Source organism: Cheilinus undulatus, linkage group 20 (genome assembly GCF_018320785.1).
Source record: "Cheilinus undulatus linkage group 20, ASM1832078v1, whole genome shotgun sequence".
Classification (NCBI taxonomy): domain Eukaryota; kingdom Metazoa; phylum Chordata; class Actinopteri; order Labriformes; family Labridae; genus Cheilinus; species Cheilinus undulatus.
The window spans coordinates 18,506,410-18,531,508 of record NC_054884.1 but is presented as its reverse complement, the minus strand read 5'-3'; the positions used below and the strand labels follow the sequence as shown (position 1 = coordinate 18,531,508).

The window sequence follows — 25,099 nt, the reverse complement described above, 5'->3', positions numbered from 1 at the left end:
GACTGCTGACTTGACTCTTGATCAGAAGACAATCACTGAACCCTTCACAAGGTAAGCCACAGAAGGTCATTGCTGAAAAGGCAGGTTGTTCTAAGATGCTGTATCAAAGCATATTCACTTAAAGTTGACTGGAAGAGAAAAAGGTGCACAATCACCAGGGATGAGCTCAGCCTTCAGAAGACTGTCAAACCAGATTCAAGAACTTAGAGGACCTTCACAAGAAGTGGACAGAAGCTGGAGTCAGTTCATCAAGAGCCACAACACAGACGGGCCCAGGAAATGGACAAGAGTTGTGATCCTAGTGTCTAGCCACTCTTGAACTACAGACAATGTTAAAAGCTTCTCATCTGGGCCAAAGGGAAAAGAACTGGCTGTTGTTCAGTGGTCCAAAATCCTGTTTTCAGAATAAACTTAATTTTGCACTTCATTTTAAAATCAAGGTCCCAGAGTCTGGTACTATGATCTGAGAGGCCCAGAATCCAAGGTGCTTGAAGTCCAGTATTTTCAGTTTCCACAGTCAGTGATGGTTTTGAGGTGCCATGTCATCTGCTGCTGTTGGTCAGCCACTCTTCTGCACTAGAGAGTGCTCTATAGAGTGCAACAGAGTTATATATAACTCAGTGAGTTATACATAACTCACTGAAAGCAGCTTCATGCCCCACTTTTGGGTCCCAACCCATCAGTTGAGAACCATTTTTCTTGATAATGTCCACATATCTAAATGCATTGGTCGCTACAATGTAGTTATCAGATTAGATATTTGTATTAGGTGTACCTAATATAGTGGCCGGTAAGTCTTTAACTGATTGGTTAGCTTGAGTTTGAAGAGTGGACAGGGTTGGGTTAAGAGTATTCAATAGAGAACCAGAATACATTATTTTAATCAGTTTCCACTTCATTTATATCTGTAATAATAATGTGAGCTCCAGCAAGTTATATGATAAACCTCATCTAAGCAAAGAAAGTATCACTTCCTCAGATGAGTCACAGTCTACAGAGTAGACACTTAAAACCACTAGTCCATTGCACAAGAAGACTGAAGACTCATTAGACAGTTCATAAATCCAACTCTGATTCTCAACAAGAAAAACAAAAGTCATTATGATATAATAAAAGGAGCAACCTTTTGTTTACTAGTATTCAGCATTCTGAGGCTCTTTGTGCTTTTTTCTTGTTTCTTCTACTTCAAGCAATAAAATTTAAAAAAATGTTGTCATATATATGATTCATTAAAATGTCTTTCCATTTAGTTTATCTTAAAAGATTTTTGCCTTCATCAAATCCTTGTATAATTACTCTGTGGGCTTTCAGTTAATCCAAGTTTCTCTGAGAACATAAAGGGCTAAAAATATTACAAAGCAAACAACATTCCCCCGTGTTTTGAAATGTTATGCAACAACGTCTGAAAAGATTTTCTCACCTTTCTGTCAAAATACACATTTACAGTTCATAAATACACACGTAGTGACAGACAAGGTGCAAAGGTTGCAGCCACAACATGAACATATACCTGTGCAGTATTGTTTCCTGTTAGGTGAGCCATGCCATCAGCACGTCAGCAAGAGCATTTCATCGTTCTTGTTGAGTCCCTCACCTTTTGTGGACATTTTTGTTTCGCAATCGTGCTGAAAGACAAGTACAGGAGTTATTTTAAATAATCATGAATAATGCCAGTGACTTAGGCTGTAACTTTAGAATAATCTTTGCATTACTCAGCCATCACAATGGAAAAAACACATTGCTTATTCAACAACTGACATGATACTAAAGATAAAGCACACCTAATCTGATTAAGGGCAGAGAAATATTTATATTTTTAAGACCATGTGTCATCAGAAGCCTGAGTAGAATATTCTGTCTGATTCTATGAAAGATAGCAAGTTTGCAAGACAGAGGTGATGTAACCAGAAGTCATTTTATCTTCATAAGTATACGCAGTATCTAAGGTGCTGAAAAACACGAGTTCTACAAACAATTAACAAAAATGTCTTTGTCACAATTGTCAAACAAAAATGTTCCACTGCTGGCTGTTTCTTAACCATGGATAAGTATCTAGAGTTGTTTGCACTGTCTTAGTGGGGTTCTCAAAGTCTAAAAATGTGACTGGTTTGTCAACCTCTACTGTTTTGGATGTAGAAAAAGTGAATGATAGAAACTTGAGACTTGCTTTGAGCTATTTAGTAGTTTTAATCCAGCATAACATAATGCTGAAAAATGTTAACATTTCACATTCTTTATTTTGTCTCATTTTAACTGATTCAGCATATCACCCACTTAACAATTCATCTCCTCAAGAGGTTTTTGTTTGTAAACTGGCCTCTTAGCTTTGTTAATATGAAGTGACCTGATAGTTTCTTTGTTGTCATTGACTGATTTGATGTTTTGTGGGGTACGTAATGGGAGGGACACACCTCATGGCAGGTGACGGGTCAAAGCAGGCATATAAAGAGTCACAGCAAAGAAGAATGCAGTCACACGATGGCTTTAAGGAAGTGGATCTGCACGTTGACTCTCCTGAGTCTTTTACCTGCAGGTAAGTCACCCTTTATTTTCACATCTTTGTTAAGATGCAAATCCTTTAAAATTATAAAATACGTGACAGTGGGTGAATCTGTTTCATATGTTAAAGATATATATGTCTTATGCATAGGTTAATTTTATTAATAGTTAATACTTTTAATAAAATTCCACAGAAATAAGGGGAACGTTTCTTAAGTAGTCATTATTTAGGATGTGGAATGATTGATAAATCCATGATTCTGAAGACCTCTACATTGGGTCCAAGCAAATATTACACTCTACTTTTTTTTGTTTTAAAAACTTGTTGGGAGAACAAGTGACTGTATTGTCACATTTCTATATCCTGGCACCGTCAGGGCATTTAATATAATTGATGAAGTAGATTTATACTGAACAAGTTCTAATCTTTTTACTTAAACTAATATATGACAGAAGCATGCACATATTTGCTGAAAATGCTATGAATGATTTAAGTGAAGCATTTGCTCCTGCTGCTCCTGCTTCTGATGTACCTGTTGAGTAGTTACATAACATTGTGACATGCTTCTGTATGACTGAGAACATAATGAGCTGGTATTTTAAACAGAGCAGCCAGGATGTTTGAGGATAATTCTAAATGTCACATATTAATTTAACAAAAATAAATGTGGAATATCTATTTAATTTATTGTTTATGTAATATTAGGTGGTAAAATCATAAACTTTTTTTTAAATCAGGAGTACTTACATAGATAAAGTCTCATGTAGAAAAGCCAGGGTGGCTAAGTATAGCAACAACATTTTTATTGTTGCACTTTATTGTGACCTAAATTGTGATTTTATTTTAAGACAGCTTATAAAAAAAAAAAACACTGCTAAACATGTGCTCACCTGAAGTAAAAAGTCAGTAAAATGAACACGAAGCTTTGTCATCATTATCACACAAAACCTATTATTATTTACAGTTTTCATTGATAGACCAAAGATTTAGTAATTACAATTTTAAAACTTTCTCTGGCACCAGATACTGTTTCCATTGCTGAAGTGTATATTTTGTCTGCAAAAACTTTCCTTGACTACATAAAAAAATCAAACCTGAGGAGATGTTACATTTTTGACTAGATCTGACTGACCAAATTGTGTTTCTAATTCCAGAGACTTTCGCTCAACTTGATGGTGAGTAAAATATTTTATTTTTGTCCCATTACAACTTGAAACTTACCTTGTAACACAAGGGGGGCTCACAGCAAAATCAACTTAACAAACCACTGCAAGGAATTTTTTGGTAAGAGTTATGTAAATAGTGATAGGTGAGCATATCATGAAATGTGTGTAAAAAATAAGAAAAAAAGATCAGCATTTGTTGGTGAAGTGGTGTGTCCCTGAACAAAATGAGAATGAGAGAGAAATCCTTAAGAGCAAATGTATGAAAAAAGTGAATAACGTTTGTCTTTTTTGTTAACCCTTGAACACCTGACCATAGAGACCCTGCAGTCTGTAATTGCATGTTGTACTCATAAGAACCAAAGGTGCAGTTGCTGTTGTGAAACTCTGGTATTTGTAATTACTGATACTTTGATTCTAAATTAATGTGAAAAATACCTAGGTGTTTTTGCTGTGTTGCACAAACACAGGAGGTTAAATTCGAGGCTTAAAGTTCCTAGGAAATAAGGAAAAGCTTAAGTCATACTTTTTTATCATCAGTCTCACATAATATGAGGATCTGACAGTACTTTAATCACTGCTGTATTGTTGATAGACTCCTACTCTCTTTTACGGTTATTAGATTACAAAGAAAATATGGGGGGAGGGGGGAGTGGAAATTGCATAACTTTTGATAAATCAGTGTTTTGAAGAATATTTACTTCTTACTAAGAATGTAGATCATGTTTTTGTCCATTGGAAAACGAAGCGCAACATGTAGGTTAAAAAGCAGGTTCAAGGGTACAATGTTTCAGGCATTATTTCGCTGGAATAAAAATAAAGCAATGTCACATCTTAGATCAGTCCACTGAGATCTGGCATATAAGCAAAAAAGGATACTGAAAAGGGGAACTTGTTAATCTGTAGAAAGAAAACGTAAAAAAAAAAAATTTTAAAAATTGTCAAACATGCATTCTTGATCCTGAACTTTAAAAATTGTTGAGAATCTAACTTTAAAATAAGTAAAGTCGATAACAGCAAGATTTGTACAGCATGGAAGAAATATCTTAAATTTTGTGTAAAGTCTAGACTACCTAAATTGTGTTTTCTAGTATGTGGGAACACTCCCCTCAACAACAGGATAGTTGGAGGTGAAGACGCGCCACCTGGAAGTTGGCCCTGGCAGGCTAGTCTGCAGATATTTGGCGGCCATGTTTGTGGTGGTTCCCTCATCACCAAGGAATGGGTGATGACTGCTGCTCACTGCTTCTTCAGGTGGGTAGTTGTAGCAGGTGTCTTTCAGCCTCTGCTGTTGCATGGCATTTGGTCCATCTTGTTCCTTCAACCACAATTTTTTTTGTCAATTTCATTTCAGTGAAACTCCCAGTGATTGGCAGGTGTCTCTGGGCCGCCAGAGCCTGCAAGGAGACAACCCAAACGAAGTGACCAAGGATGTTGCCGCAATCGTGTTGCATCCCAACTACGACAGTGCCACCAGCGACAACGACATTGCTCTGCTCAGACTCTCCACACCAGTCCAATTCACAGACTACATCAGACCTGTGTGTCTGGCAGCTAGTGGCAGTCAATTCAACAATGGTACAGACAGCTGGGTCACTGGCTGGGGTGCAGTCCAGGAGGGAGGTGAGTCTGCTTGTTGCTGCCAACGACTTTAGACCACACGTCATCTAAGCCGCAGGTGGTTGCCTGAATCGTCTCTCCTCCTGTTGTCCCCTCAGTGTCCTTACCGTTCCCTGAAACGCTGCAAGAAGTGGAGGTGCCGGTTCTGGGAAATCGACAGTGCAACTGCCTCAATGGAGTGGGGACAGTCACAGACAACATGATCTGTGCTGGTGTTCTGGCAGGAGGCAAAGACTCGTGTCAGGCATGAATCCAGTTTTTGTTTCGCTTCCATTCACACAATCATTTACACTCCAAAGCACCGACCTTCAATTCTTTGCTCCCAACACACAGGGTGACTCGGGAGGTCCAATGGTGAGTAAGCAGGGCTCCGTCTGGGTCCAGTCTGGAGTTGTGAGTTTTGGATTTGGCTGTGCTCGGCCCAATCTTCCGGGGGTCTACTCCAGAGTGTCCCGTTACCAGTCCTGGATCGACTCTCATATCAGCTCCGATAAGCCAGGCTTTGTCCAGTTCACCTCAAGTGGGCTGGATGCTGACAGCAGCTACACCTGTCCTGGCCTGCCATCCCCTGATGATGCTGCTACTACTGCTGCACCAGATCTTACAACCACAGATCAAGGATCCACAATGTCAAGTGCCGAATGTAAGTATCCGTGTTGCAGCGATGTTTCTGACATGCCTGTCATCTGGTTACCAGTTTGCAGAAATTATGACACACTGAGGTGACATTGTGGAAGAACACACCCTGCGTTTCTGTCAGCCTCAACATGACTGGCACTCACTGGTTCATGTTTAATGTTTCCACCACTGCATCTGTTGCAACTAGGTAAAAAAACTTGCCAGCCTCAGACTGTTTAAAACCGTACTAAAAGGGGGGTTGTAATAGCTGGCACTAATTTTGTGCCAATTACTCATGCTCAAAATGTATTATGATGGTTGAGAATTCAATTAGGTGGTTAACAAAGCTGCAGCTAGTCATGAGAACCTACTGGGCTGTGTCAAGATCCATCTTTTATGCCCTATTGTTTCCAGCATGTGGCATCACTCCCCTCAACAACAGGATAGTCGGAGGTGAAGACGCGCCACCTGGAAGTTGGCCCTGGCAGGCTAGTCTGCAGATATTTGGCGGCCATGTTTGTGGTGGTTCCCTCATCACCAAGGAATGGGTGATGACTGCTGCTCACTGCTTCTTCAGGTGGGTAGTTGTAGCAGGTGTCTTTCAGCCTCTGCTGTTGCATGGCATTTGGTCCATCTTGTTCCTTCAACCACAATTTTTTTTGTCAATTTCATTTCAGTGAAACTCCCAGTGATTGGCAGGTGTCTCTGGGCCGCCAGAGCCTGCAAGGAGACAACCCAAACGAAGTCACCAAAAGAGTTGCTACTATTATTTTGCATCCCAGCTATAACAGTGCCACCAATGACAACGACATTGCTCTGCTCAGACTCTCCACACCAGTCCAATTCACAGACTACATCAGACCTGTGTGTCTGGCAGCTAGTGGCAGTCAATTCAACAACGGTACAGACAGCTGGGTCACTGGCTGGGGTGCAGTCCAGGAGGGAGGTGAGTCTGCTTGTTGCTGCCAATGACTTTAGACCACGTATCATATAAGCAGCAGGTGGTTGTCTGAATCATCTCTCCTCCTGTTGTCCCCTCAGTGTCCTTACCGTTCCCTGAAAGCGCTGCAAGAAGTGGAGGTGCCGGTTCTGGGAAATCGACAGTGTAACTGCCTCAATGGAGTTGGGACAGTCACAGACAACATGATCTGTGCTGGTGTTCTGGCAGGAGGCAAAGACTCGTGTCAGGCATGAATCCAGTCTTTGTTTTGATTGCATTCACACAATCATTTACACTCCAAAGCACCGACCTTCAATTCTTTGCTCCCAACACACAGGGTGACTCGGGAGGTCCAATGGTGAGTAAGCAGGGCTCCATCTGGGTCCAGTCTGGAGTTGTGAGTTTTGGATTTGGCTGTGCTCGGCCCAATCTTCCGGGGGTCTACTCCAGAGTGTCCCGTTACCAGTCCTGGATCGACTCTCATATCAGCTCCGATAAGCCAGGCTTTGTCCAGTTCACCTCAAGTGGGCTGGATGCTGACAGCACCTACACCTGTCCTGGCCTGCCATCCCCTGATGATACTGCTACTACTGCTGCACCAGATCTTACAACCACAGATCAAGGATCCACAATGTCAAGTGCTGAATGTAAGTATCTGTGTTGCAACGGGTTTCTGACATGCCTGTCATCTGGTTGCCAGTTTGCAGAAATTATGACACACTGAGGTGACATTGTGGAAGAACACACCCTGCGTTTCTGTCAGCCTCAACATGACTGGCACTCACTGGTTCATGTTTAATGTTTCCACCACTGCATCTGTTGCAACTAGGTAAAAAAACTTGCCAGCCTCAGACTGTTTAAAACCGTACTAAAAGGGGGGTTGTAATAGCTGGCACTAATTTTGTGCCAATTACTCATGCTCAAAATGTATTATGATGGTTGAGAATTCAATTAGGTGGTTAACAAAGCTGCAGCTAGTCATGAGAACCTACTGGGCTGTGTCAAGATCCATCTTTTATGCCCTATTGTTTCCAGCATGTGGCATCACTCCCCTCAACAACAGGATAGTCGGAGGTGAAGACGCGCCACCTGGAAGTTGGCCCTGGCAGGCTAGTCTGCAGATATTTGGCGGCCATGTTTGTGGTGGTTCCCTCATCACCAAGGAATGGGTGATGACTGCTGCTCACTGCTTCTTCAGGTGGGTAGTTGTAGCAGGTGTCTTTCAGCCTCTGCTGTTGCATGGCATTTGGTCCATCTTGTTCCTTCAACCACAATTTTTTTTGTCAATTTCATTTCAGTGAAACTCCCAGTGATTGGCAGGTGTCTCTGGGCCGCCAGAGCCTGCAAGGAGACAACCCAAACGAAGTGACCAAGGATGTTGCCGCAATCGTGTTGCATCCCAACTACGACAGTGCCACCAGCGACAACGACATTGCTCTGCTCAGACTTTCCACACCAGTCCAATTCACAGACTACATCAGACCTGTGTGTCTGGCAGCTAGTGGCAGTCAATTCAACAACGGTACAGACAGCTGGGTCACTGGCTGGGGTGCAGTCCAGGAGGGAGGTGAGTCTGCTTGTTGCTGCCAACGACTTTAGACCACACGTCATCTAAGCCGCAGGTGGTTGCCTGAATCGTCTCTCCTCCTGTTGTCCCCTCAGTGTCCTTACCGTTCCCTGAAACGCTGCAAGAAGTGGAGGTGCCGGTTCTGGGAAATCGACAGTGCAACTGCCTCAATGGAGTGGGGACAGTCACAGACAACATGATCTGTGCTGGTGTTCTGGCAGGAGGCAAAGACTCGTGTCAGGCATGAATCCAGTTTTTGTTTCGCTTCCATTCACACAATCATTTACACTCCAAAGCACCGACCTTCAATTCTTTGCTCCCAACACACAGGGTGACTCGGGAGGTCCAATGGTGAGTAAGCAGGGCTCCGTCTGGGTCCAGTCTGGAGTTGTGAGTTTTGGATTTGGCTGTGCTCGGCCCAATCTTCCGGGGGTCTACTCCAGAGTGTCCCGTTACCAGTCCTGGATCGACTCTCATATCAGCTCCGATAAGCCAGGCTTTGTCCAGTTCACCTCAAGTGGGCTGGATGCTGACAGCAGCTACACCTGTCCTGGCCTGCCATCCCCTGATGATGCTGCTACTACTGCTGCACCAGATCTTACAACCACAGATCAAGGATCCACAATGTCAAGTGCCGAATGTAAGTATCCGTGTTGCAGCGATGTTTCTGACATGCCTGTCATCTGGTTACCAGTTTGCAGAAATTATGACACACTGAGGTGACATTGTGGAAGAACACACCCTGCGTTTCTGTCAGCCTCAACATGACTGGCACTCACTGGTTCATGTTTAATGTTTCCACCACTGCATCTGTTGCAACTAGGTAAAAAAACTTGCCAGCCTCAGACTGTTTAAAACCGTACTAAAAGGGGGGTTGTAATAGCTGGCACTAATTTTGTGCCAATTACTCATGCTCAAAATGTATTATGATGGTTGAGAATTCAATTAGGTGGTTAACAAAGCTGCAGCTAGTCATGAGAACCTACTGGGCTGTGTCAAGATCCATCTTTTATGCCCTATTGTTTCCAGCATGTGGCATCACTCCCCTCAACAACAGGATAGTCGGAGGTGAAGACGCGCCACCTGGAAGTTGGCCCTGGCAGGCTAGTCTGCAGATATTTGGCGGCCATGTTTGTGGTGGTTCCCTCATCACCAAGGAATGGGTGATGACTGCTGCTCACTGCTTCTTCAGGTGGGTAGTTGTAGCAGGTGTCTTTCAGCCTCTGCTGTTGCATGGCATTTGGTCCATCTTGTTCCTTCAACCACAATTTTTTTTGTCAATTTCATTTCAGTGAAACTCCCAGTGATTGGCAGGTGTCTCTGGGCCGCCAGAGCCTGCAAGGAGACAACCCAAACGAAGTCACCAAAAGAGTTGCTACTATTATTTTGCATCCCAGCTATAACAGTGCCACCAATGACAACGACATTGCTCTGCTCAGACTCTCCACACCAGTCCAATTCACAGACTACATCAGACCTGTGTGTCTGGCAGCTAGTGGCAGTCAATTCAACAACGGTACAGACAGCTGGGTCACTGGCTGGGGTGCAGTCCAGGAGGGAGGTGAGTCTGCTTGTTGCTGCCAATGACTTTAGACCACGTATCATATAAGCAGCAGGTGGTTGTCTGAATCATCTCTCCTCCTGTTGTCCCCTCAGTGTCCTTACCGTTCCCTGAAACGCTGCAAGAAGTGGAGGTGCCGGTTCTGGGAAATCGACAGTGTAACTGCCTCAATGGAGTTGGGACAGTCACAGACAACATGATCTGTGCTGGTGTTCTGGCAGGAGGCAAAGACTCGTGTCAGGCATGAATCCAGTCTTTGTTTTGATTGCATTCACACAATCATTTACACTCCAAAGCACCGACCTTCAATTCTTTGCTCCCAACACACAGGGTGACTCGGGAGGTCCAATGGTGAGTAAGCAGGGCTCCATCTGGGTCCAGTCTGGAGTTGTGAGTTTTGGATTTGGCTGTGCTCGGCCCAATCTTCCGGGGGTCTACTCCAGAGTGTCCCGTTACCAGTCCTGGATCGACTCTCATATCAGCTCCGATAAGCCAGGCTTTGTCCAGTTCACCTCAAGTGGGCTGGATGCTGACAGCACCTACACCTGTCCTGGCCTGCCATCCCCTGATGATACTGCTACTACTGCTGCACCAGATCTTACAACCACAGATCAAGGATCCACAATGTCAAGTGCTGAATGTAAGTATCCGTGTTGCAGCGATGTTTCTGACATGCCTGTCATCTGGTTGCCAGTTTGCAGAAATTATGACACACTGAGGTGACATTGTGGAAGAACACACCCTGCGTTTCTGTCAGCCTCAACATGACTGGCACTCACTGGTTCATGTTTAATGTTTCCACCACTGCATCTGTTGCAACTAGGTAAAAAAACTTGCCAGCCTCAGACTGTTCAAAACTGTACTAAAAGGGGGGTTGTAATAGCTGGCTCTAATTTTGTGCCAATTACTCATGCACAAAATGTATTATGATGGTTGAGAACTCAATTAGGTGGTTAACAAAGCTGCAGCTAGTCATGAGAACCTACTGGGCTGTGTCACGATCCATTTTTTATGCCTTATTGTTTGCAGCGTGTGGCATCACTCCCCTCAACAACAGGATAGTTGGAGGTGAAGATGCGCCACCTGGAAGTTGGCCCTGGCAGGCTAGTCTGCAGAGTTCTGGCAGACATCTTTGTGGTGGTTCCCTCATCAACAGAGAGTGGGTGATGAGCGCTGCTCACTGCTTCTCCAGGTGGGTAGTTGTAGCAGGTGTCTTTCAGCCTCTGCTGTTGCATGGCATTTGGTCCATCTTGTTCCTTCAACCACAATTTTTTTTGTCAATTTCATTTCAGTGAAACTCCCAGCTGATTGGCAGGTGTCTCTGGGCCAGAACCTGCAAGGAGACAACCCAAGCGAAGTGACCAAGGATGTTGCTACTATTATTTTGCATCCCAGCTATAACAGTGCCACCAATGACAACGACATTGCTCTGCTCAGACTCTCCACACCAGTCCAATTCACAGACTACATCAGACCTGTGTGTCTGGCAGCTAGTGGCAGTCAATTCAACAACGGTACAGACAGCTGGGTCACTGGCTGGGGTGCAGTCCAGGAGGGAGGTGAGTCTGCTTGTTGCTGCCAATGACTTTAGACCACGTATCATATAAGCAGCAGGTGGTTGTCTGAATCATCTCTCCTCCTGTTGTCCCCTCAGTGTCCTTACCGTTCCCTGAAACGCTGCAAGAAGTGGAGGTGCCGGTTCTGGGAAATCGACAGTGCAACTGCCTCAATGGAGTGGGGACAGTCACAGACAACATGATCTGTGCTGGTGTTCTGGCAGGAGGCAAAGACTCGTGTCAGGCATGAATCCAGTCTTTGTTTTGATTGCATTCACACAATCATTTACACTCCAAAGCACTGACCTTCAATTCTCTCCTCCCAACACACAGGGTGACTCGGGAGGTCCAATGGTGAGTAAGCAGGGCTCCGTCTGGGTCCAGTCTGGAGTTGTGAGTTTTGGATTTGGCTGTGCTCGGCCCAATCTTCCGGGGGTCTACTCCAGAGTGTCCCGTTACCAGTCCTGGATCGACTCTCATATCAGCTCCGATAAGCCAGGCTTTGTCCAGTTCACCTCAAGTGGGCTGGATGCTGACAGCAGCTACACCTGTCCTGCTCTTACACCATCTCCAACAACTTCTCCAGTTACCAATCCTCCGAGTGAGTGCCTTGGAAAGAATCTGTTTTCCTCAAGGAATTCAGAACTTTTGTCAATCCTCTTTCTCTGATTTGTCTTCAAATCACCATAATTCTCTCTCTCAGGGTCTGTGTGTGGAAAAGCTCCCATGAATAGCCGAGCTGTGGGTGACAGCGGTGTTGTACCTGGGGGAATGTGGCCCTGGATGGTTCGCCTCCTTAAAAACGGCATTTACTCTTGCGCTGGAACTCTCATTGCTGAAAACTTTGTCCTCACCTCTGCTGATTGTTTCTCAGCGTAAGTGTAAAAGCATTTTACCTCATTATTTGTTTAAAGATCCAGGACTGTAATCCTGAATTATTGTACCTTTTTCATTTCTCTACAGGTCTAGCCCAGATGTCAGTGAATGGACTGCATATGTAGGCCACAAACATGTGAACGGCTCTGAGCAGTTTGAGATGTCTCTCAGTGTTGTGAACATCACAGTGAGCAAAATGACCGGCTCCAATATTGCACTGCTGCAGCTTGTTAAAACAGTCAGCTTCAAGGATCATATCCAGCCTGTGTGTATGGACACCAGCAACACCAGAACCTTCCCCATTGGAAGTCAGTGCTGGGTGCCAGGGTGGGGGGAGGAGAGCAAGAACAGAGGTAAGAGTTTAAACACTCTGGTGATTTAAGGTTCTTAAAAAATGTATGCTGAAAGATGTTGTAAATGAAAGTCTATTTAATGTATGTCATGTGCAGATTGGTTTTATTGAGACTGTGTATTCATATGAATATATCTTTGTGCTGACAAAGCTGGCTCAAGTATGCGAGACCTGGAAACTCAAGTGGCAAGCTGTGGAGGTACTTCAGATTCTGAGAACATCTGCACAGTCACCATGGACCTTCAACAGGTAAAAAGAATAATATTCAAGTGTTTTTGCAGATAAATTTAGGGCCCAGTTGTTCAAAAGACTAAAGGGTAGACTGGGTCCAGGTTGTTTTACAAGAGTTACTGGTCTGTACTGTGCTCCAGCATGGTACACTTCCATGGCCTTGGCACAGTATGGGTGCACAATGTTGATCTGACATACAACTGATTCAAACCAGTCTTCTCGATGACCATTTTAAAAAACAGAGTGTTAGAGGCTCATATCTGACCAAAACAACCCAAAAGGAAGGCAGTAAAGTAATCTCTGATGGCTTATAACTCCACTGTGCAGATGCTGAGACTGTTCGTCTTGCAAACTGCGTGCGTCATATTACAGCATGATGATTTATCTGTATTCAGGCCTAGTTGGGTCTGGAACAATGTGAAAGCAGACCAGTGAAGGACTGGGGTATTTGCTTGTCCAGCATGGTGCATGGATAAAAATGCTCCAGATTTGAGAATCCCCCTTTATTTCTTCAGAATCAGGTAATTAAGGAATATCTGGTCTGGATGAGCCTTTTCAGAAGTTGATTTTTAAGGAATAATTCATCCAGATTAGTCGTGGATAAATGAGACATTATACCACATATTTTTTTGCACAGGGGTGCGTTAAAACCACACAAATGGGATATATCTGCTTTGAAACTGAAGAGGACCCAGCATATTAAAACATGCTGTCCATATTAGACTGGCACTGGTGTCTTTTATATGTACTTTGTCCAAAAAAACCCCCCACTTGATTCTTTAATTTGCAGAAACTTTAAATGTAGATTCATATGTAGGTTGCCACTGTGGTGCAATGCACTCTGGGTAAAGATGTTAAATGGCTGCATTGCTCTTCTCTGTGATTGTACTCTACTCAATCTTCATTACACTTTGCTTTCTTTACTTTACTTTGCTTTATTTTCTTAGTTTGATTTTACTAAAACTCTGCTCTGGTTCTATTTAAAAAGCTCTGAGGATGACTGGGATAGAAGTACAATGCAGCTATGTGTCATCATCACAACCTAGAGTGCACTGCACAGCAATTGCAGTTTATTTTAAAACTTAAAATGCAGAAATCTGACTTTTTTTCTGTACAACATACATACAAAAGAAATTTGTGTTTATCTTAAAAAGTCAACGTGTTTTATCTTATATCTTAAGCAGGTTTTCTCTCAAGCAACATTTAATTTCGACTGTTTTCAATGACAAAATCCCATCATAATAGGCTTCCATATACTTATTCTTCGAAAGATCTAAACATAAACTATCTATTTTGACAATGGTGTGTTAGGGACCACTCCAGTAAAAAGTAATATGGGATCTGTTAATTTTTTAAGAAAAACACTCTAGTTTACAAAGTCACAAATTAAAAAAAGAAACATTTTAATTTCAAAGTTGTGTCTGTGAACCAAACTTAAAAAATTGAAATAATAACAATGAAAAGTCAAAATCCAATTGAGTTTCTTGTAAATTATTGACTTTACACTGTTGTAACTTTACTAATTTAAAAACTTAATTTTAAACATTTAATGTCTAAATGACTATTAAATCTCAGGAATTTAAATTTTATCCTCATGAATTTCCAACTATTTAAAGTCTTATATCCTAAGTTGATTTCCTGTAAATGTATGGAGGTTTTCAGGGATTTTGCCCAAAAATGTGACTTATTTGTTAAAAATCTTCTGATTGTCTTTATTTTTTATCTTTTAGGTAGGCCTTGATAGCCTGTAATAAACTGTGTTTCTAATCATGGTTTAAGAATAGTATATGTACATCTAATTTTGACTTTGTCAGAGCAAAGTCCCACTCACCCCCTGAGATCCTTGGTCCCCCCCCAGGTGTGCCAGACCCCAGGTTGGGGACCACTGCATTAGACCATTGCTAAATTGACCAATTTAAAAAAAGTTCTAACAAAACCTAAAACTACTCATCTGCTTTTGGGATAGGATCATACAAACTTTATGGATCAAAGATTGTATCCTAGTAAAGCCATGATATAGAATTACTTAAACTACCTACTGATATAGTAATTTTGTAACGCCTCTTTTTCTTCTCCATGACCCCATGTAAAGATGTTCTTCAATCCTATCTTAAAATTTGGATGAAATTAGGTTACATTAGGATGAATTTAAAAATGTTTTAAAATTGGCTAGTTTAACAATTGTCTTAATTGTTTTTCACCAAACAGCTGTTAATATCAAACTTAAAATATCCATTTTGAAAGGAAACATAGTAAGATATGTTGGCTTTATCAGATAAATATTTTTTTTCTATGTTATACAGAAAAACTGCACTATCTTTCTGCTCTTTAGGACCTGTTAAAAAATAAATTCATGTTGTTGTGCTGGGTTGTGAGCAGGGCTTGACATTAATCTTTTTGCACACCTGCTGCTGTGGCTGGTAATTTTCCAAATTTCCAGGTTTTCCAGTTTTCTGTCCTGAATTTTCACAAGCCACATTTTTATAGTTGGAAGTAACATTGAATATTTAAGCCCCTGTAAAATGAAATCTAAAATTAGAGTCTTAACACACTACATATGTAGGAATAAGGTTGCTGTAAACACGTCAACACAGAGATCAATGTGTGACTGAATTTTGTATTTAGGCTTTTAGAAAGTTGTTCACCTCTTTTATAGCTTGGTTTTATTGAATAGAGACCCACCATGTCACTGGCCCCTAAGGGGAATTACTCGGCACCCCTGACACTACAACTATAAAATAGATAAAATTACAGAGCGGTACAGTCAGATGTTAGCTGATGTCACTGCCTTACATGCTGTGTTCCTGTTCACTGTGAGGTAAAAATCTACCAGCTATGGTGGCCTACAGGCCATTATGATAATGCAGAGATTTGTGCCAGAAAAGAGTAAATTTAATCCCAGCTCCTGTCTTTCTGCTCTGGCACAGAGCCAGGCAGCTGCACTCTGATCAGAGTGCAAAAATGCTCTATTTCTGATATAATTTGTTTCTTCTTTTGTAACATCTTTTTTTAACACAGGGGGATCAGGGTGGCCCACTGCTTTGCAAGTCAGACTCCTCTTGGTTCCAGGTGGCTGTTGTCTCTGTGAGTGGAAGTAAATCTGCCCGTGCTGACGTTCAGGTCTTCACTAAAACTTCAAGATTTGGCTCCTTTTTAAAGGAGACAGTTGGTGACATGCCGACTCCTGCAGCTACAGGAAAAGCACCAAGTTTCTCAATTTCCTTATTTCTCTCTCTGGCTGTCCCTTTTGCTTCAGTCTTCCTGTTGTAATGACATTAGGTCTACCTCAGCAGACATTTTGTCCATTATTGCACTTAAAAGACAAGTTCTGCCTTTAAACTTTAAACAACTAAAGTCTGTGAATGCACTTAGGAAACTCAGGTCAAAACGTAAGAAACGTTACATCACAAGACACCTCAAAAGATTACATTTTACTGTTGTGTGTTTTTAAATTTATTTAACAGGAAAATGTCTTTTTTGTTTTAAACGATCCAATATTTTTTAGTTAAACGAAGGAAACTTTAATGTAACTTATTCTGCTGTACCTTTGTTGTTCTTTCAACACAAGGATGTGACAATGAAGTTAAATGACATAGTTCTATTTTTAATCACAAATATAATAAATATTAATGAAGCACAAAAAAGTCTCTTTTTTTTATAAATTACAGAAACATTGATCTTTTTTTTAAATGTTGTGATTATTCCATAAAGCAGCTCACTTTGTCAATCAGCTGCATTACATATGCATTTTTAGCAAGTGAGCATCAATATTGTCTTATTTTACAGTACACTACAATATGTGAATACAAACAACAGTTGAGACATTTTTTATAAAACAAATTATACACGACAAAAATAATCAGCTTGCAGAATTACAAAAGCAGAAACATTTCTAAAGTTATTCTGGTGGAGGAGCGCCTTCATCACCACCTGGACTCCCTCCCTCTCCTGCTTCATCACTCATCATCTGTTGATATTTACTCTTGAAAAATCCAGCCTGATGGTGGAAAAGAAACAAAATTTAAAAATATATATATATTAAATTAAACCCAAGCATTTATCCACCTTACTCGTTAGGGCGCTATACTGATCTGGTGATTGATAAACCTCTGGTGATAAAGCAGAAGTAGAAAAATGTGGTTCTCCCTGTGGCTGGCCATAGTGGCCAACCACCCATGGTGGCAGGTTCAATATAAGTCTTTTCTAAAAATCAGGTACTTGACTAATTTATACCATGCGCAGGAGCTGTGATTTCCTAAAATGTGCTTTCAGAGTTCATGTTGTGCCAAATTTGTGCCTTTAACAGTGGTGTAATAGAGCTGCGCTCCCAGTCTGACTGTTTTTTGTATCTTCTGGTCTTTGAATTTGTGGGCCTGAATCAGATATTACATATTGAAGAAAGAAAGTTATTTCATTTGGATTCTAAGCAGAATGCTTACCAAAGAGTTTCATACAATTTTTTAGGCAATGAAAAAAATTAAATGCCAACAAATCAATGCATCATATAGACAAAAATAATACTGTTCAACCTAAAAAAAAAAAAAAATCACACTCATAATCAGGATTTGTTTCATATTCAGAGACAAGAGGCAATGGAAGTAATGCAAATCATGCAAGGTATCATGGGGGCTGGGAAAATAAGGTGGATAAGAGAAAGCCCCAACAGTCACATGCTTAAAAAATACTTTGCTCTAAAAAGGAAAGTGCATGTGTGTTTAGTGTCCCACCTTATACAGGCCAGCAGTGATCAAAGCCAGTAGAACCAGTCCTCCCACAGACCCTCCCACAATCTCTTTGGTGAAGTCAGGTTCAGGATACACCTCTACCTCTGCCTCGATCTGTTGGAAGAAAAGACAGGATGTGGATCAAATCCAAACTCTTTTTCAACAGCATGAATAAGTGAATCATTGTGGCCTTACCTTTCTGATAGGGGGGTTGTTATTTGACCCTGTTGAAATGAAGATGTACTGGTCTTTGTCGTAATCCAGAGTGGCTGTGCTAGTCAAGATGAATTTGGCAGATTCAAGGCCGATCTGAACAATAAGATGGTTAGTGAATATGATGTTCCACCACTCATGACCAACTTTAATCAAAAATGTTCGAATGAATTCATAATGTAAACACATGGTTCACCTGTTCTATCCATCCAGAGCTGAGGTTGGCAGAGATTTGATACTTTTTCTTCTCCAGTCCTACCATGAACGTTCTGCACTTAAACACACCACATTTGGCTACAGAGCAGTCCTGTTGTGATGAAAACAAGAAAAGCAGAGACATTCTCATGCATGGAAAGTCTTATAAGCAAAATCTGAGCATAACCCTGGTTCTATGAGTATGTGTGAGGGGAGCTGGTACTCTGTGGTCCAACCGAAAGAGGAGGCCCATAGAGGTGTGTATAACTTGGCCTGTCACTAATTCAAGCACTGCTAGCCAAATTTACCACAACACCTAAATATTCACCATTACATATTGTATTTGTTATTGATTGCAAACTACTTTCCTTTCTCTTAAAGCAATTTGTGTGTTTATTTAATCATATACAAAAAGGGTGCACTGATTGCAAATGCTAACCTATTTGCAAACACTGAAAAATAAAAAAGGTGATGTAGGGCCAAGCTTACTGGGCTTTCAGAGGCCTGTCCATTTCTCTGGGTAGGCCTGAGTTGCACAATGCAACCACAGATCAATATCCAGCTGGCTTAAATAAACTCGTGCCTGCTAACTGTGCCCACAATCTGAATCGGAAACAGGCACTCTGGGGTTGGAATTTCCAAATAAACAAAATACATTTTGAAATAGTCTTATTAAAATAATTTTGTTGAAATATTTTCATTTTCTTTCAAATGTATGTAATTTTTAGGCTCTAATAGTGAGATCAGTCCCTATATCACAGCCAGTCACAAGGGGGCGACTGAGATATTTTAGCTGAATATTTCTGTGGCTGTCATGTTGTCTGTCTCTGGGTTTGATGCTGATTTGTTGTGTAGTGATAAGTGAAAAACCCAAACAGGAAAACTGCATTCCCAAAACATGTTATCAAAAGTTACCACAGAAAACAACATTTAAAAGAAGAAAAAAAAATCAAGAATGGACTGACGAATACGGGTTTAACATGTCTAATATTTGATAATAATGGCTGACAAATGGATTTCTGAAAAATGGATAAAACATAAAATCATTCCTGATTAAATTTTTTCAATCTCAGTATTTTTGCGATTCAATTCTTTTTATCAGCTGTATAGAGTTTATAGAGCATCTAAAAGAGCTTTTAACTGAATTTAATAATATGGTTAAGGATGCCAGAGATAAGTATTTTGCAAATCTTGTAACACAGAACAGACATAATCCTAGAGTCCTGTTTGAAACTATTAATAATGTTGTCTCTTCTCCATCACCCACCCCCCCAATTTCCTCTGATGATGAGTGTGAAAGATTTCTTTCCTTTTTTGTTAGCAAGATCAATGACATCCAAGCACAAATCACTCCATCTTTTTCTTCTGCTGTTCCCTGCCCACCTCACCAAACAATCCTGGACAAGTTCTCTCCCATCTCCCTACAAGATCTAAAGAATCTGATAAGAACTATGAAAATTTCCTCTAGTCCCTTTGATATATTGCCCACCCAGCTACTAAAATCTGCAATAGATTCCATTGGCCCATACATTCTTTCAATTGTCAATAAATCATTAGAATCTGGTCACGTTCCTTCATATTTTAAACATGCAGCCATTCAACCACTTCTCAAAAAAACAAACCTGGACCCCTGTCTGCCCCAAAACTATAGGCCCATTTCAAAACTACCCTTTATTTCTAAAATTCTAGAAAAAGTGGTTGCCAAACAACTTACAGCTGCCTTGGACACTCATAACATCCTGGATAAGTTTCAGTCTGGTTTTCGTCAGTCCCATTCAACCGAATCAGCCCTTCTTAGAGTTTTTAATGACCTCCTGATCAGCTGTGATGAAGGTAAATGTTCTGTGTTGGTTTTATTGGATCTCAGTGCAGCCTTTGACACTGTGGATCATATTATTTTAGTTGATAGGCTGAAGCAGTGGGTGGGCATTTCTGGCTCAGCCATTGATTGGTTTTCCTCTTACATTCTCAGAGAACATTCTCAGTCACTGTTAACAGCCACAGCTCTTCAAATTCCCCCCTGGTCTGTGGAGTTCCCCAAGGTTCAGTCCTTGGCCCAACATTATTTTCCTTGTACCTGCTCCCACTCAGCCACTTAATCAACAGTTTTAAAGACATATCTTATCATTGTTATGCAGATGACATCCAGCTTCATATATCTTTTACACCTCAAAATTACACTAAAGTGTCGGTTTTACTCAGTTGTTTGAGTGCCATTAAAGACTGGATGTCAGACAATTATCTACAGCTAAATGCTGACAAAACAGAGGTCCTTGTCTCGGCCCCAGATGGTTTAGTGCCAGGGATTTTGGAGGAACTTGGTACCCTGTCTACTTATGTAAAACCTGTTCTTCGTAATCTTGGTGTTTCATTTAGCCACTCTCTATCTCTAGATCAACATGTCAATAATCTGGTCCGTTCTTGTTTTTTCCAACTAAGAAATATCGCACAACTCAGACACATTGTTTCTACAGCTCAGATGGAGATGGTTATTCACACTTTCATTTCCTCCCGTTTAGACTACTGCAACTCACTTTTCACCTGTCTTAGTAAAACATCTATAAATCGTCTACAATTAGTACAAAACGCTGCAGCCAGACTACTTACCAAGTCTTCAAAAAGGTCACACATCACACCAATTCTGTATTCTCTCCACTGGCTTCCCATACACTTCAGAATACATTTTAAGATTCTTGTGTTTACTTTTAAAGCCCTGCATGGTCAGGCACCAACCTATATTATGGAGCTCCTAAAACCTTACAATCCCAGCAGGACTCTTCGGTCCTCTGATCAGGGTCTGCTGGTTGTTCCACACTCCAGACTAAAAACTAAAGGTGACTGTGCATTCAAGGTCATTGCTCCAACTCTTTGGAACTCACTTCCATTGAATTTAAGATCAGCAGAAACAGTTGATTCTTTTAAAAAGCAACTTAAGACCTACTTGTTTGGTCTGGCCTTTGCTTAATCTGTTTTGTGTACTGTGTATTCTCTTATTGTACCTTTGCATTAATTGCTTGTGTTTCTTTTACCTTTTTGTAAAGCACTTTGTGACCTCGCTGTTCTTTAAAGGTGCTATAAAAATAAACTTATTATTATTAAACTTATTATAATCATTGCTTACAAACAGTAAGTAAAATTGCTCCTGTTGACCTGGAATCCCTCATCCAGGTATCCACTCCTTGCCCACTAGCCAGTGAAAGGCGCCTGGTATTTCCATCACTTGAGGGCCCTAAGTCATTAGCAGAACTCTCCTCCTCTGTTGGCCCTCGATGGTCAGCTCTTGGTACTTTTGTGTAATGTTGGTGTGTAGACAATGTAATTGATGATGATGAAAAGTGGTCTCACATTAATGATTTGTTGTTTCTTAGCTGATATGTGTGACAAAAAAGTCTACACCATGTGCACTGCCTCTTACACTGCATGGCAGAACCTGTGTTTGATTGGACTTGAAGCATTTATGGCACTTACTGACGTTTCCTCTTGTCTAGACCTTTGCTTACTCTCATATGTACTTTGCTTTGGGCAAAAGCGTTTGCTAAATGACAGTGTAACACTGTAACTTCTGGTTTAAATTGTAAAAATCACAGGAGGAGTCTATTTTACTTGATGTAGACATTTTCATGCAAAAAAATCTACTTATTCCTGTAAAGTCTGGGTACCTGTTGTTTTTCATGTGATAATTGTGAATCTCATAATCCGATCCCGTTAACTCAGAATGCATCCAATGAGGTGAAACACTTCCACTTTATGTCCCTCCTTACTAAAATGAAAAACTCTGCTGAACATGATGGCTACATTTTTCTCCCAGAAGGTAGAGGCATACTTACCACTATCTTAGTTTTCTTTATTTGTTCGACAAAATCTGTGACTTTAGGTTCCTCATCTTTTTCTCTTTGGCACTCTTGGATCTGAAACACAAATGATCCATTTAAATATCATCTTCTTAATTTTCATCAACATCAGTTTGTCTGGCTGTGAAGCAGGGGAAACATTTTGTTATTGTTTTTGTAAAGCTAAAATCAGACTTTTTACACATGGGTCTTTATGTGACTGCCTGACTGACTGAGTGACTGGGTAACCGAGTGAGTGACTATATTTCAGAGTCATGCATACAGAGTTGCACAATGGGCGGGGTTTAGTTGTACTCAAAGCTGATTGTAATGGCTGCTGCCAGTGTGGTGGTTTCCTCTGATGTAGCTTTAAGCATTAGTTTTACTACAACTGGACCATGTTTCTGTGTGACATAAAGAACAAAAACAATACTCAGAGCTTTTCATGATGTGAAAGAGGTTTTTGCTCTTCTGCCGACCTACTGCAGCATGAGTATGTGATAGTTGGGGGGAAAGGGTTAGTTGTTAAATGAATGGATTCATACAATGGCTGCTAGTGGAGTGATAAGCTCGGACTTTGCCACAGCGGTGGTTTTGTCAGAACTGGACAACATGTCTTTATTAAAACAAAGGTAGAGAGCAACACTGAAAGCTTTTTGTGACAGGAAAGATGTTTTCACTCTTCTCTCGGTCTGCTTTGACACAGGTTTGCAATCGTTACAGGGGTTTGCTGGTGTATCCAATGGCTATTGCCTCTGTAGCTGTTAGCTTGGATGTAGCTGTAGGAAACCGTGAGTTTAATCGTAACTGGACTACATTTCTTTTTAAGCCAGAGCAGAGAGCCTCACAGAAAGCTTGTCTTGGCAGAGGAGAGGTTTATGCATATCTCTCACTCCACCGTTGAAAATCTAAGGCAGTGGTAGCCTGTCAGCTCATGCTCAGATTGTCATCTTGTGTTGTCGCTCTGATTGGCCAGTCATGAATGTGACAGACAGAATGTTCTTCCAATCACCTTTCTGACGATTTTTTGAAAAGTCCTGCCCTTCCAAAATGCTTCCTATGGGAGCTTTCCCAGATGAATGTGAAATATATTCACACAGTGGACAAGGTCTATCTGGTGTGTCAGGTTAATGCTCTATCTATAGTGCTGTGGATACCTTGTTTGGGGTAGTAGGTGGAGCTACTCCTCTCCCCTGTCTGGCATTACTACAGACATCTCAGACAGTTGGCATCAGCCATATACTAACCTAGTCTTGTTTAAAGAAGTTTTGGGGGCTTTGGCTTTTATTTTGGTAGGACAGCTGAAGAGGGACAGTAACAATGTGAGTGGAGGGAAACATGCATCAAACGTGCAGCAGGATCAGGATCATATCTGTGACTGGTATGAGGACTGCTGCTCCCACCATAACTAAACCAGCACCCAGAAATTAGGACAGTTCAGGGTTACAGTAAATTCCAACTTTACCTGAAAACTACTTGAATCAACCCAGATGTCTTTTTCTCCAAGCTTCACTGGCACCTTAATCACGACAGTGAAATTCAGAGCTCGGACATCATTTGCAACCTTGTAGAGAGGAGGAGAAAAATAAAAGTGTTTCAGTTCTATCCAGGTAAAGCGCTTTAGTCTGAATAGAGATTTTGATTCTTTAAATTATTGTTGGTATTCTGAGATTTACCAAAATGGATTGCTGGACTGGTTTCTGCAAGTCATTTTTTCCATAGGAGAAATTGTTGTAGCTGAGGGAGCTAAAAAAGAAAATTTAAATATTAAGTAATCAAAGGTCTGATTTGATGAATCGATATCTTTTCTGGTAATTTGACATCAAATAACACAAACCTCTGTATCGTAGCAAAAATGCTGTATTTCACATCAATGTCTCTCCTTGCGTAGAGTTCACTAGAGTCAGAGTGGTCCTGATTCCCACTTAAAGAGATGTCAAAGCATACATTCAGATAGCAAAAGGAGTTATTAACACAAACAAACAGGATTATAAATTTCTTGTACCTTGTCACATTTGCAGTGAAAAATATGTTGTTGTTAAGTTGACTGTTGCTGTCAATCCCATAGGAGATGATGACCACAGCCTAAAAGGAAATCAGTGAGAGTCGTTAGACTTCTTCCTCTTTTTGCAGCAGGTAGATAAAATCCTCTCTCCCACAGAGAAACTAACCGTAGCACCAGTCCTGAGGATGGGCTGGTTGATAGTGCAGTCTGTCGTTCCTCGTGATAATCCAGTCTCACTGTCCAAAGAATTGCACTCAATTCTCCCCTACATTGAAAATAAATGTTAAAATAGAAATCAACAAAACAACTTGTTTCTCTGTGTGAACCAAGAGAAACTTTGATAAAGATGAAACCATAGACTGGATGCCTCACCTGCTGAGGTGCAATCTTCCTGTAGGAAAGCCCAGCTGGATATGTAAGAATGACACGAGTATTGTAGGAGTCTTCTCCCCTGTTTGTTACTGTGACGGTGACATCTAGAAGTTCATCAATGCCAACTTTAACCACTGATGACCTAACACACAATAAACAAAGAGGAAATGAAAGTGAAAAAACAAGACTTTAATAAGTCTGAGGCACAGCAAGGTTTGACCTACAGTGCAATGAAAAAGAATTTTCCCCTTTCCTGGCTTATCTTTTTTTGTAACATATTTTGCTATTTGCACATGCAAATTTTAGTATCAGACAAAGATAAACTAAGTAAACACAAAATGCAGTTTTTAAATGCTGATTTTATGTATCAGAGGAAAAAAGACATACAGTGGTGGAAAAAAAGTTTTAGGACACCCTTAAAATTTTACACAATCTCAAATGTTATCACGGAATATTTGTGGAAAATTTTTTTTTTTGTGTTTCAAAAGGTGTGGCTGCATTAGACAGACACAAACAAATACAAATGATATACTTTTTGTTTATTGTTTACAAAAAACACAAACAAAACTAAATTCTTGACAGTTTCAATCTGTCAGTTCTCAACATTGTCGGTATCAAAGTCAACAAATAATAGAGAATGTGTTCAAAACTGAACAAAACATAAATAAACCATTGCATCATCAAATTAATATTTAGTAGTCCTGCCATTAGCACGCAGTAGAGCTCTAATCCTGGCTGGCATGTTCCCCACAAGCCTTTCACACTGTTGAGGGGTA

General features: G+C 40.9%; 2 protein-coding genes and 1 pseudogene across 2 annotated transcripts in view; 2 read left to right on the top strand and 1 right to left on the bottom strand.

The window, feature by feature from the left end:
• Positions 1 to 2,478: 2,478 nt before the first annotated feature.
• On the top strand, positions 2,479 to 7,565 carry LOC121528602 (annotated as a pseudogene).
• A 433-nt stretch (positions 7,566 to 7,998) lies between these two features.
• Positions 7,999 to 16,254, top strand: LOC121528599 (transmembrane protease serine 9-like). The gene is made up of 16 exons (XM_041816113.1): positions 7,999 to 8,039; positions 8,140 to 8,408; positions 8,504 to 8,649; positions 8,739 to 9,048; positions 9,438 to 9,600; positions 9,701 to 9,969; positions 10,065 to 10,210; positions 10,300 to 10,609; positions 10,999 to 11,178; positions 11,262 to 11,528; positions 11,624 to 11,769; positions 11,859 to 12,126; positions 12,229 to 12,400; positions 12,489 to 12,757; positions 12,896 to 13,002; positions 16,003 to 16,254. Exons 1-16 carry the CDS (start codon positions 8,014 to 8,016, stop codon positions 16,252 to 16,254), a joined length of 3,300 nt encoding a protein of 1,099 aa, XP_041672047.1. The 5' UTR covers positions 7,999 to 8,013.
• Positions 16,255 to 16,567: 313 nt separating this feature from the next.
• Positions 16,568 to 25,099, bottom strand: part of LOC121528857 (integrin alpha-M-like) — a 33,302-nt gene continuing 24,770 nt past the window's right edge. Inside the window, exons 20-30 of the mRNA XM_041816495.1 lie at positions 24,324 to 24,465; positions 24,118 to 24,216; positions 23,952 to 24,031; positions 23,784 to 23,870; positions 23,623 to 23,692; positions 23,412 to 23,510; positions 21,944 to 22,024; positions 18,118 to 18,228; positions 17,904 to 18,017; positions 17,712 to 17,822; positions 16,568 to 16,981 (exon numbers count right to left, since the gene is read on the bottom strand). Coding sequence (XP_041672429.1) covers positions 16,883 to 16,981; positions 17,712 to 17,822; positions 17,904 to 18,017; positions 18,118 to 18,228; positions 21,944 to 22,024; positions 23,412 to 23,510; positions 23,623 to 23,692; positions 23,784 to 23,870; positions 23,952 to 24,031; positions 24,118 to 24,216; positions 24,324 to 24,465 — 1,093 coding nt within the window. The 3' untranslated portion in view covers positions 16,568 to 16,882. The remainder of the gene's footprint in view (positions 16,982 to 17,711; positions 17,823 to 17,903; positions 18,018 to 18,117; positions 18,229 to 21,943; positions 22,025 to 23,411; positions 23,511 to 23,622; positions 23,693 to 23,783; positions 23,871 to 23,951; positions 24,032 to 24,117; positions 24,217 to 24,323; positions 24,466 to 25,099) is intronic.

What these genes read in the sequence shown, in the direction of transcription:
- LOC121528599 (XM_041816113.1), top strand. Translation starts at nt 8,014, where the DNA reads ATGACTGCTGCTCACTGCTTCTTCAG. An exon ending in GCTGCTCACTGCTTCTTCAG is followed by an intron (nt 8,040 to 8,139) that starts GTGGGTAGTTGT and finishes ATTTCATTTCAG; the next exon opens with TGAAACTCCCAGTGATTGGC. An exon ending in GAGGCAAAGACTCGTGTCAG is followed by an intron (nt 11,770 to 11,858) that starts GCATGAATCCAG and finishes CCCAACACACAG; the next exon opens with GGTGACTCGGGAGGTCCAAT.